Source organism: Epinephelus moara, chromosome 2 (genome assembly GCF_006386435.1).
Source record: "Epinephelus moara isolate mb chromosome 2, YSFRI_EMoa_1.0, whole genome shotgun sequence".
Lineage (NCBI taxonomy): Eukaryota > Metazoa > Chordata > Actinopteri > Perciformes > Serranidae > Epinephelus > Epinephelus moara.
The window spans coordinates 30,036,051-30,048,276 of NC_065507.1; the positions used below are offsets into that span (position 1 = coordinate 30,036,051).

The window sequence follows — 12,226 nt, forward strand, 5'->3', positions numbered from 1 at the left end:
TTAAATGGCATTTTTTACAGCTGGGCCTCCAAAAATGAGGGCTGGGCTTTGTCAAATCTCCAAGTCTACAGGGGCCCCTGCGTGTTGGTTTAGACCAAAGCTTTGTTGTTATGACAAATTTTTTGATCTGGGCTGTTTGAAATCAGCTCTTTTTTCTCCTCTTTAGCCTCTCTTTTGTTGACAGCTAGCCCTTTGGCCTGTACTTTGTCATGGCAGCAAAATGTTCACTTTAGCTGGGTAACAAGAAACAGCCAGTGCTAAAACAATATTGTATTCCCAATCAGTAAACATGTTATGGCTGCTTTTACATATTATTCAATTCTTAAGAACCTGAGGTGAAGTGTCTGTTCAATAAACCCGTGTAAACTGCATTTATTTGTTTTGTATTGTTGTTGGTTACAGTTTTTTAATAATACTTGATGTAAAAAAAATTAATGTAGGAGGCAAATATATGCTGCTGTTTAGATAAGATATTAAAATCATAAAATAAATACAGACTTTGTTGAAAACGACAAACCATTCAGAGTCTCTTGACATCCAAACAACTCAATATGTATTCAAATAACAGCTCGCTAGTGCCATGATGAAGTAAGCTGTTGTAGCCTTCCCATGATGCATATTTGTATGACTTGCCTTTCAGCATTGCACTCAGAAGACTACTTCCACAACATCTGGCTGCAGAGCAGAGGGGGGGGGGGGATAAAAGCTACCCTGCCTCACAGTGAGCTGCTGCTGGCCCTCAACAGTGCGCCCGCAGCTCCATAGCCGTCCCTCCATCTCACCTCCCTTCCTCTCTGCTCCCTCTCCAGTCAGCATGCTGCCTCCTCTGGGCTGTGCTGTCTCTATGACAACTGTTTGAGTTGGGGGTTGCAGAGGTGTCAGGCAGGGCATTACTGGGAGGAGAGCACCAGAGATGCTGTGCTGCACATCCAGCATCTCCACCTAATCCAATTTTAATTGAGCTCCAGAGATTTTGGATGTGGCACGGAGGTCGGGCATGAGCTATTCCAGGGAGAAATTAAGGCAGCCCTGCTCACGCTGCACTCTTCCAGCCTGTCACTATTTTAAATGAGCATTAGCATCAGACCTAACCCAGCTGAACATCTCACTCTGGCTTCCCTCCCTCCCTGCCTACTCCACCTCAATCACCCCCACACACACATACAGACACCCCCCCACACACACTAATGTACTGTAGGGCTTCACCTTCTTACTACCCTGTTATATCTTTATTCTCTCTCACACACACTCTCTCTGAACTTAACCTATGTGTGATTATAACCTGGGGAGTTGATGAGGTTGCTCTCTGGCTCACACTGTTGGACAAAATTGTTCAGTCAGAGGGAAGTGAGATGGAAAGAGGGGGGAAAGGTGTGCGAGGGAACCATTCTCACCTGTCAGAACAACTGTCTTGGTTTTATGTGTGTGGACGTGCAGTCCCAGTGGTGCTGCGTATACTAATGATCCTTTGTCTGCTTTCTCCTCTCCCTGGCTTGATGGTTTTTTATTGATTATTTATGTGTCACTGACCCGGGGGGTCCTTTTTTGACCACTTGAGTTTAGACCAACAGGAAAAAGTGTGAAATACTCATACTAATTTTGAGAGAGCTTCATTTTATGTATAAAAGTGCCCTGAGATATGGTATAGTGTCTCTGTAATGCTGTGTCTTGCTTTATAACAGGGAAATTAATGAACCAGTACCAATGTGATATTGATATTCTTTTTTGAATAAAACTCATGGTTTAGTTATTAAGACAGATTTTAGTAGCAGTGGTTTAAAGAATTAGCTTGCATGCAGCAGGTTTTATCCCAGCTGTGAAATAATGAGTGTACTAGAGCACTATTCGGTGTCTTACCAACTACTGCTGTGGTGCCCAATAACAAGACAGTTCACAGTGAAGTACTAAAAAGTGCAACGGCTGCCAGCTTTTTAATAGTAAAGCAGAAAACAAACGTTAAACACTGATGCCTCTTCAGTAGAATTTTGCTCAGGTCATATTTACTGCCATGCTGTCTGATACAGATGAACAGAGTTGGCTCTATGGTTGCTTTTGTGTCCATTTCGCAACAAAGCAGCTGCTTAGTTTACAATGATACTTTATTTAATTCAAAAAATTAAAATCATAATTGTAGAACTTTAGAATTTTTAGCATATTTGAATATCTATTATTGTAAGAACTTGCTTCCTTTCAATCGGGATACTGGTGGCATTGTAGATGAAACATTACACTATAATCTAAAAGACTGTTGCGTCACTTGACTTGACTCAAATCTGTAACATATTGTGCTATTGTTTTTTTCTTTTGCTATATGCACCTTTTGCCATTGAACATATTGAAATGGACAGTAGTCCTTATCACCTGTAACCTGACATGATCTCTGGTTTTATACAGCTATTATAACCTGAGGACATTTTTCACTTCTTCTTCTTCTGCTCGTCTAGGTCTTAGCATACACTGAGGGTTTACATGGGAAGTGGATGTTCAGCGAGATTCGGGCAGTATTTTCTAGACGCTACCTCCTGCAGAACACAGCCATGGAGGTCTTTATGGCCAATAGAAGTAAGTGGAGGTGCCAATTACAGCCTTTGAAATCCATGCCTCTCCTGTTCCTCATCACTAAGAGATATCTCTCACTGTTACACAGCATCAGTCATGTTCAACTTTCCTGATCAAGCCACAGTGAAGAAAGTGGTCTACAGTCTTCCTCGAGTGGGAGTGGGCACCAGCTATGGGCTTCCACAAGCCAGGTAGGTCCTATGTGCCAAAGGAAAATAAATTGAACACTGTTAAATATTTCTTAAATTGTAATTCCTTCATGGTCAATGTTACCTCCTCTGTGTTATATGTTGGAGCATCTGTGCAGCCTGGCCTGCAGCAGAGTCATTTGAAGTCCCATTGCTCCAGTTATTGAAGTGGATGTGCACTGACCCTGACTGAACTGACCTAATTCTCTGACAGAAGACTCTATACAGCAGGGCCGCAGCCCGGCCACTGACCAAAGAGAAAACCACAGATTCCCTTTAGACCCTGATAGTGCTAACAGGCCCATTTATACACTGTCACAACACAGGCACGGCTCCTTAAGTCTTAATTGTGTTAATTGTGTGGATATAAAGCAATATATATATAAAGCAAGCCATCCTCAGTTAACACACAGTTCACCTATCCTTCATTTAATCTACTGGTATCAAAATTGTGTAATTGTGAATGCCATTGCTTTGGATGCCCTGATTATTTTCTTATTTGCAGCTTGACATGTGTATGCCAAGTTTATGCTCTCTGTTTTAACAATTTTAAGAATATAGGTTTTAAAGGAGCAGTGTGTAGGATTTAGTGGTATCTAGCAGTGAGGACTGCAGATTGCAACAAGCTGAAACTTATCTTGTGTGCCAAACATGAGCTCCCAGTTATGATTCCTTCAGTTTTCATTGTTTAGGAGGTTTTTACTGGGAGCCAAATTATCCGCTGATGTAAATGGCTCTTTCTCAGGTACCAAAAACACGACAATTCTTATTTCCAGGTGATTATTCACTAATAAAAAAACATACTTATTATATTATATTCTATTTCTGCCAGTGTCTCCCTCTAAATCTTTCACACTGGACCTTTAAGATATTGTAACTAATACCAGTCTTCTGTGTCCTGATTTGTTGTTTCAATGTTTTTTTCCAGGCGCATCTCCCTGGCCACCCCTCGGCAGCTTTTCAAATCCTCCAACATGACCCAGCGCTGGCAGAGGAGAGAGATCTCCAACTTTGAGTACCTCATGTTTCTCAACACTATCGCAGGTAAGGATTCCTATTGCTTTACAACACTGTGATTCCTCAGTGAAATTCAGTGCTTCTAATTTAGAAGTGGCTGAAAGTATGGGATTAATGTATTCTCTTTTTCACAGCCATCAGTTATATAGATAGATTCTGATTATTTTTCTTCCTTATTCAGGCAAAATTCACAACCAAAGTTTTAATATAGTATCTTTGTGAACCTTTTCACCATTAGAGTCTTATGACTTTAAGTTTAGCTATCATTATCAATAAACTTTATGTGTCAGTGGCACTGGAAACATACTATAAGTGGCCTCAGGTATGTCGTATTTGTTTAAGAATCCATGGTAACCTTAAGTGGTTCTCAACATAGTAGACTTCACTGTTCATGGGAGTGTGCTGTTTGAAGCAAAGAGCAGGCACAGCAGATTTTGCAGATAATTAGTGCCTGGCTTTGTGAGAGCGTACACATGTGTGTCTGCGGAGTTGAGAGGTTCTGTTGTCGACTCTCTGATCTGAACTGCAACTAACAGGGAAGGCGAGAGCGACTGCACGCTACTCTGCTCTGAGAGGTGTCATCCTCTCTCTCGCTGCATATTCATGCATATTTATATTTAGCACGTGCTTGAGTTCGATACATTATTGTCAGCTAATTAGATGTAAGCCAGACAGAAAAACATGCCCAAAATTCATTAAAAATCCCTGGTAATGACCTGAGCTGACAGGGATGTCAGAATAGTGTGGGGCGGCAGACAGCCGGGGGATGAAGTGCTGGGAAGAGGTGCGAACGGGAAGTGGTCTTCTAATTAAACACTATTCCACTGTTATTAACATCCTGCCACCCCAACTCAGGCCTCAGCACCAGTAGGTCGAAACCACACCAACACACTCAACTCTTCCTCCACACTTGGCTCGCTGCTTCCTTTTCACTATGTGGCATTAACCTGGATAATTATGCCCTCTAGCTTCCCCCAGACCCTGCATATTCTGCAGAAGCCTTGCCATTGACTGGCCTGTCACACATTATCATTCGCTCAGCTAGATTTAGATTCTATAATGCCAACCTTCTGCAGTGCAGGAGTGAGTAGCTAGCCTGCTGGATTAGTGAAAAGTGATCAAATTTCTAGGTAATAATTAAAAACATCATGACACTGGCAAGCAGAGTGAGGAAGAGTGTTACCATTGAATAGTCCCATTTCATTGCGTTGCATAATGTTGTATGCATGAGCTCTCATTTAGATGTAATAAAATTAAGCAATATCACACGAGAGGGAGTGATGTACTGTATATCATCACGGCTGTGATTCGGTCATAGGCACGAGGCCGCAGGCTGTGTGCCGACGACAATTACAGCCGTGACGATATACAGTACAACATCACGACCTCAAGTGTGATATTGCTTTTATACAACAGTTCAACAACAGCTTAAACAGCAATGCTGAGTAAGGAATGTTAACAAAAGGTGATGAAATAAATTATTTTAGTATGTTGTGTAGCTCCGCGAAAAACAGTTCCCCCACTCTGTTGCCAGGCAACGCGGCACACATGCCAGGAACTCACAAACTACTTTTTATTTACATTGATCTGCAGCTGTGTAACTTCGTCCAGTTTGGCTGATGAAACGTTGGCAAACCTGGATGTTGGAACGGCCGGATTCAAACACACCTGGAGGTCTGCACAGAAAAGTCCTGGCTTGCCTTTTCCTCGTCCTCTCCTGACGACCACTCATAATTTAATTCAAATGTAATTTTGGGGAAAATATCCATCTTCTTGGTGTAACGCTATAGTGTCAGTTTGCGTCAATGTAGTGAGTGTGACAGTTGGTTAATTAACGGTTGTATTTATATTTCACCTGTGAGCGGAGTGATTTTACTGTTACATGTCCCAGTGATGTTATACTCTATATCAGCACTCACGGAATGCCTCTCGTCCAATCAAATTACTCGGTCGGAACTAACTGTTGTATAACAGGTTTTAATATTCACCTTGGAGTTGCCCTCTCTTGTTATTACTTTGATTTGAAATGCTTAAAGCTTTTAATATGTTTGCCATTACATAATATAGCTAGAATGTCATCTTAAGAAGACAGTGCTGTTTATGTCATTGAACTTGATCTAAGATATTCTTAGACAGTCATCAATCATGATAAATGAAAATGTACCATTATTAATATAAAGGTGTGGGTGTCTCATTTCCTCCATAGGACCCTGTGTAATAATATGATAATATGTTACTTTGAAGCTCAGTTGACCAAAGTCATTCTCACAGAATTAGAATGGAAAATTATAAAATCATGTGACATGTTTCTTTTAGGCCTTGTTCACACGTTCACAGGTATGTCTGAAAACAGAGCTTTTTCTATGTGTTTTTACCTTTTGCCCACATGCAAACTGTGTTTAAAACTCCATCCAGGGTGAAAACTTTCAGAAACTCAGTTTTCGGCATTGACATGTAGACATGGAGAAGAGAATTTGTGGCTCGTAACGGCAGAGCATGCGCCATTATCCCCTCTCTGACGTCTCACAGATGAGATAAAATTTCATGCAATTGCAGATTTGACCAAAATAATGATGGCTCTAACTTTGCTAACAGGACTTTTTACACCAGATTACAATGGGGGAAATGCCCTGCTTAGCTCTGATGGTTGGTCCGACAGGTGCTCCTTGGTGAGGCAGGTAAAAGTACAAAAAACAAGATCCTGAAAGTCTCAAATAATGCAGACAGCCATGGAAAAAACCAATACAATCCATCATCAGGTGAAATAATCTCATATATTTATTCTTCAAGCATAGGCAATCTAACAGTCCAACGTCTATTGACTCTATGTCTCCACCAGGCTTCCTAGTGACAGAGTTCCTTGGGTCTTTTCCATGGTTGTCTGCATTAATTTGAGACATCTGGGATCTTGTTTTCAGGGTTTTGTACATGTAATGGTACATAGGTGAACAGGTGCTCTTCCACTGTCTTGAAAACTATATTGAAAAATAGAGGTGTCAGAATGCACTATGGAGGTCACTGCCACAGCCAGCCTTCCAGTAACTGCTTTTCTTTCAGGCTTTGATTGGCCAACATCTTCTTCTTTGTGTGGCTTTATGCTGCGTTCCATTTACCTTGGAAGGCGGAGGTCAGAGCTTGGAATGACGTCACACCCAAGTTAATCATGTTCCAGTACAGGAAGTCAGAAAACCAAGCAATACCAGTTCAATCCCGATCAGCCATTATTAGCTATACCAGTTGATAACAATCCATTATGCTGTATTTTGTGCATACAAACACTGTAGCAACATGTCCACAGATAGAAGTGAACAGGACTGTGCATATGACTGTTTTAGTGAGACACAAATAAGACAGAAGTGGTAATGAACAGTATATTACTACATCTTTTACTACTGTTGATGCACAGAGCAGCCATATTGTATTTTAAGGTCGGGGTTGGTTAGGTTAGATGAGGGGTGCTCCAGTTGAAATTTCCAACTGGGAACTCAAAAATTCCAACCAGGGACGGTTTTTGCTATGGGCAATGTGGGCGACCGCCCAGGGTGCAATCTATGTGAGGGCGCACGAGCGCCCTCCAAAAAAAACAAAACAACAAAAAAAAAACTTGCCAGTTTTCTAGACTACCGCTCATTTCCATGTCAAGTTAGTGGAGTGGGCGCTGAGGCGCCCCTATTATCACGTTTCAACCAGCAGCAGAAAGGAAAGGTGAATCCTGGCGGTTGTGGGTTGAACGGGGGTCACAGACAGGAATACGGTGGAGGCTCATAGTGCTCTGCGGCGCAAGATAACAGCTTACCGGCGACAGAGAAGCCCGTCTCCAGGTCCAGTAATTTCCTCTTTCGTTGGTGTCATGACTGCCCAGTAGTACCTGGACAACTGAGCCGTGGCGGCACACAGGTATGTGGCGTGTCAGAGGAGAAACGAGCCATTATGTATCTCTCTTTGTGGCAGGTAACGGCCCACAAACCTCACCGCACTTTAGGGACTGTTCTTTACTTGTCAGGGGAGGAGGGTGGCTGGTTGATTTTATATATTTTTTTTTTTTTTTTTTTTGATCCCCCCTATGTTAATCACTTATTAATGCTGTTTTTGTAGTATGAATAAGTCAATGAGTAATTTATTCCATTGAAATATCATTGATGTATTATAGAAAAGTGATTTATCTTTTTATAAATGACAAAAGGCACATCTGCCTCATTCTTGCCGTGGTATCGTGATACTACTCAGAACTGTGATACTTTCACTGGTATCGTACCGTGGGGGTGGGGGGTGCAAGGGATGGTTTGCCCAGGGTGTAAAACTAGCCAGGACCGCCTCTGATTCTGACTTACAAGTACAAGTGGAATGCACCATTAGGGTTACGGTTATATCACCATCTGTTGGTTTGACATTCTCTTGACAGTGCTTCAGTTGTGTTTTGCAAGGAGGGGGATGTGTTTTAGAGGGGCTTTTTTTTGTTTAGAATGTAGGAGGGGAAAACCATGTCTTCAAAAACACTTGTGTCTGTGTGGATTAGGACTCATTCTTTTAAGAAAGGATATTACAGGATGTGGTGAGACCTTAGAATTAGCACTGCTCCATTTTACAATATAGTTTCATTTTTCTTAGTGGGTAAAATAAAACGTTGTTGCCTTTTTACTGTTGATTTGCTTTGAGGCTACATTTTTAGCTTGATTTATTACCAGCAGTAAAAATTCCAACAAAATCATCTATAGCAGCTCTATCCCGATCCTGGATTACAACTGGCCACCACCTGACCTCGCAGCTGTATCAGTGTCATCTTCAAAAGAAACACAGAGCATTAATGACAACATGGTACATGCTCGTGGCTTTTCCCATGGATTTCCTTTGACATGTTTTGCCATCTGAAAACCATATTCCCACTGCCAGAGCATAGAGGAAATTCACATCTGGCCAATCGGCGCATCAGACTTGCAGTGACATTTCAGCCATTTGGAGTCATGGCCCACATAGGAATCTATATCCCTCTAATTACATCCACTCCTCCTATGAACTCAAAGACAGCCTCCTCAGGCCTCCTGTAACTCCCACAGTTCATTGATAAAGTACACTCAGCAGGAAAAAGGCATGCGGAGCACAGAAAACATTCCCTCATAGCAGAGTGAGCATGCCATTAGTTTATGTGTTTCTCTGGCAGACGCTGTATGAGACAGGAAGTGCGTCTGATTGAGGGCTCTGAGATTGGGGGCTTGTTGGAATGTTGCATGCTGATCCCCCAATGTAACTGAAGCCTCAAGTGTACCCTGCCCTGCTTTCAACCCCTGTGTTCCCTTCCAATCCTTCATCACTCACAGATTTCTGTCTGCTCTGTGTGCCTAGGGAGGACATACAATGACCTGAACCAGTACCCAGTCTTTCCCTGGGTCCTCACCAACTACGACTCAGAGGAGCTGGACCTGACCTTGCCAGGGAACTTCAGGGATCTCTCAAAGGTACAGAGGCTTTTTGGCCATGCACCCCAGTATGACAGAAAGAAAGGGGGCAAGTAGGGGCAGCTGGCTCTGACGGCAGGGGATTTACTTATTAAGGCCCAGACTGTAAAAGAATATCATATTTAATAGCCAAGGAATCATGTGCAGAGTCTAAACTCATGAGATGGAATGCAGAAAGTGGAAAATGCTGATTTTAACATCCTGAAATGCACTCAGATATGTTATGTAAGTTTACTCCCCATTTATTTAGTACTGTATTGTCTCAGCACATAGTTTGCACTTGACTATGAGCTAAAAGAGGCTTCCTGGTTTCTGCATTAGGGAGGCAAATACATTTCAGAACCATATGTGCCTTGTATGGTTGACACTACAGAATAATTAATTAATAATTAACAGCTTTTTCAGTAAAAAATTAAATATAACCCAAACATGGTTTTCATGATCTCAAAGAGGCCATGTGGTAAAAAACATTTTTACAATGTTAAAGTTGCTAAAATGAATGTTTATTTGGTAACATTGGATCACATGACTACTTATAAATGAAAGGGCTCACTTATAGTGATGAATCCACAGAGAATTATTACCCAACACTGTAGTTTCCCTCATGCTAGACAGAAAAAGTTAGTGACTGGCTACCTGGAGTATTTAGCTTCTTAAGAGCCAGGCACTTAATGCAGGAGTTATTAAAGGGCAAAACATAGCTAAAAGTAGAGTGACTGTGTGTTCCAATACCCAGCCTACCATACTATTTAGTATGCCAGAAAATTATTAAGTATGTCCCAACAAAAAAAAAATGCAGTGTGCCCAAAATACAAAGATGTCCAGCATCTGGTCGCATTTTGCAGTATACAAGCCAGCAAGCTTTTTGCAGCTGAAGATACGTAACATGAGCTGAGCTACAGACAGAAGACAGCTCATTGATAGTTGAAAGAGGCCCCAGTGATGGAAGACAACTCATTTAAGTGACTGATGACCAGTCAATTAGATAGTAAAATTAGAATAGGAATTGTTTAAGTGACCAAAAAAAATCATTAAGATAACCAACAGCAAAAGGATGATAACAATGACAGAGAAATGCATATGTAATTTTACTGTTATGAATATAATTTGTTAGAATTTACAATGTATGCAGTCATTATTTTAAAACTATAATTACATACTGTGACAACTCAGTGGGAAAATACAGCTGGCATCATGAAAAGGGATAGCCAACTCACTAATGGTGCAAACCATAACTTAACAAAAAGATGACATTTACGTTATGGAACAGATGACTGCAAACAGACACTACAAACTACTCAGTCCAGCATGCTGGGAAATGTGGGTGTCGCGACAATACATTGCAGAGTAACAACAGCATAGCTCCCCAGGTTGATCTGAATCACTGGCAAGCTCAGTAAATGAGGCTTCGTATGTCCAAGGTAACATTAAGTGATAACATTAAGCAAGAGGGTCAAAGTACAAGGTGTAGTGTTATGATAATATAGTCTGCCCCACTGGTATGCATACTCCATGCAACAAAACGTACTCTGTAAGGCCAGCTGCAGTACATACTACTAATAAAAAAAAAAAAAATGTGATTTGGAAAGCAGGATGTATACTGGATTTACATTCCCTAGTGACCAGACACGCCTATGCCAAATGAATGCTAATGTTGCTACGTATCTGCTGGATGTGTGAATAAACAACCATGTCAACTTTAAAAGTGATAATATGTCAGTGTTGTGTTTATTGCTTGTTTCTGCTGCCACCAAGTGGCCAAAAAATCAGTTATTTCATTTTAATAAAAATCGTATTTATTGTTGATAGTTTATCATGATACAGCAATCACAATAAAATAATTATCAAGTATATGATGTTCAGTGCAGTGAACTCTGCTTGTAATCAACCTCCTCATATGTGTAAACAAAAACTTGCTTATTTTGTTTTTTTAATTACAGCTTGCTCAGAATCCTTTTTTTTTTCTTTTTTTTCTTCAACCAAAGATTTTCCTCATTTTTACACTGGGATTCATATTGAGATATTGCCCAGCCCAAGTCTTAACTACACATTTCCACAAAAACTCAAATCACATATTGTGTCATGCCAAAAATAAAGCACATACATGCATATTTTAGAGCTTATAATTTCATCAATAAAACATCATCATTTAATAATTTAAATTTCTGCTTGGATTAGAGTTTCAAGGTTGATGAATTGATAAGAGCAGGTCATAAGAGCAGTGTGGCAGTGAAAGTCTTTCTAAATGTGGCGGGTCAAAAATACATCAAACTGTGCAGTAGCAAGAGTCTCGCAAATGCTGCCAAATCACAAGAGCTCAGACACAGTGACACTAATGCCCCACAACCCTGGGAGATAAAGTTCAGCATTATGTTTGATCTGTCTTTGACTGAAGAGGAAAAGCCAGCAGATCACTCTACCGCAAACTGTGGCCTGGTTTACTTGTTTACCACCCCCATTCTGTTTCTCTGTCTCTTTCTCTCTCTTGCACATTCGAACTGCAGCTCCACTGACCTGAAAACAGTCACATTCCTGTCTGAGCTCTCTCACTCGCTCATTTTATCGCTCCCTCATTCCCCCTTGTTTCCCTCAAAGCGCCGACATTCTAAGAGTCTCACTTTGCCATCTCAGTTCTCAACAGTTTGTATCAATTTTCAGCTTTTTAAGGCCTACGTGTTCTGTGTTTTGTAGTGGGAGAGGAGGAGAACTTAAAAATGAAAAAAAAGGAAGTTGCCATGAAATACTCAAAGAATCGCGAACAAGTTTGAAAGTGTGTTGTGAATTTGAAAAATGAGCACCAACTGCTGTAGAGCACTTTTTCCACATTTCAGTAAACCCAGAACGTTTTGGACAAACAGCTCAGTTGTGTGTCTTGCCACCATCATCTCAGCACTTGTTTGCTTTTGGCGGCTCCGGACTGTGGGGCATCCAGGTGGCCTGAGAGAACCACAGGATGTGTGTGCGTGTGTGTTGAGGGGGTGATCACGGCTGAGCCATGTGCAAACCTCC

At 41.2% G+C, this 12,226-nt stretch overlaps 1 protein-coding gene across 1 annotated transcript in view; it reads left to right on the forward strand.

The window, feature by feature from the left end:
- The window catches only part of LOC126399951 (neurobeachin-like), a 107,062-nt gene that overhangs the window by 57,630 nt on the left and 37,206 nt on the right, over window positions 1-12,226 (forward strand). Inside the window, exons 8-11 of the mRNA XM_050060318.1 lie at window positions 2,445-2,562; window positions 2,648-2,750; window positions 3,676-3,791; window positions 9,105-9,217. Of these exons, the coding sequence (XP_049916275.1) occupies window positions 2,445-2,562; window positions 2,648-2,750; window positions 3,676-3,791; window positions 9,105-9,217 (450 nt within the window). The remainder of the gene's footprint in view (window positions 1-2,444; window positions 2,563-2,647; window positions 2,751-3,675; window positions 3,792-9,104; window positions 9,218-12,226) is intronic.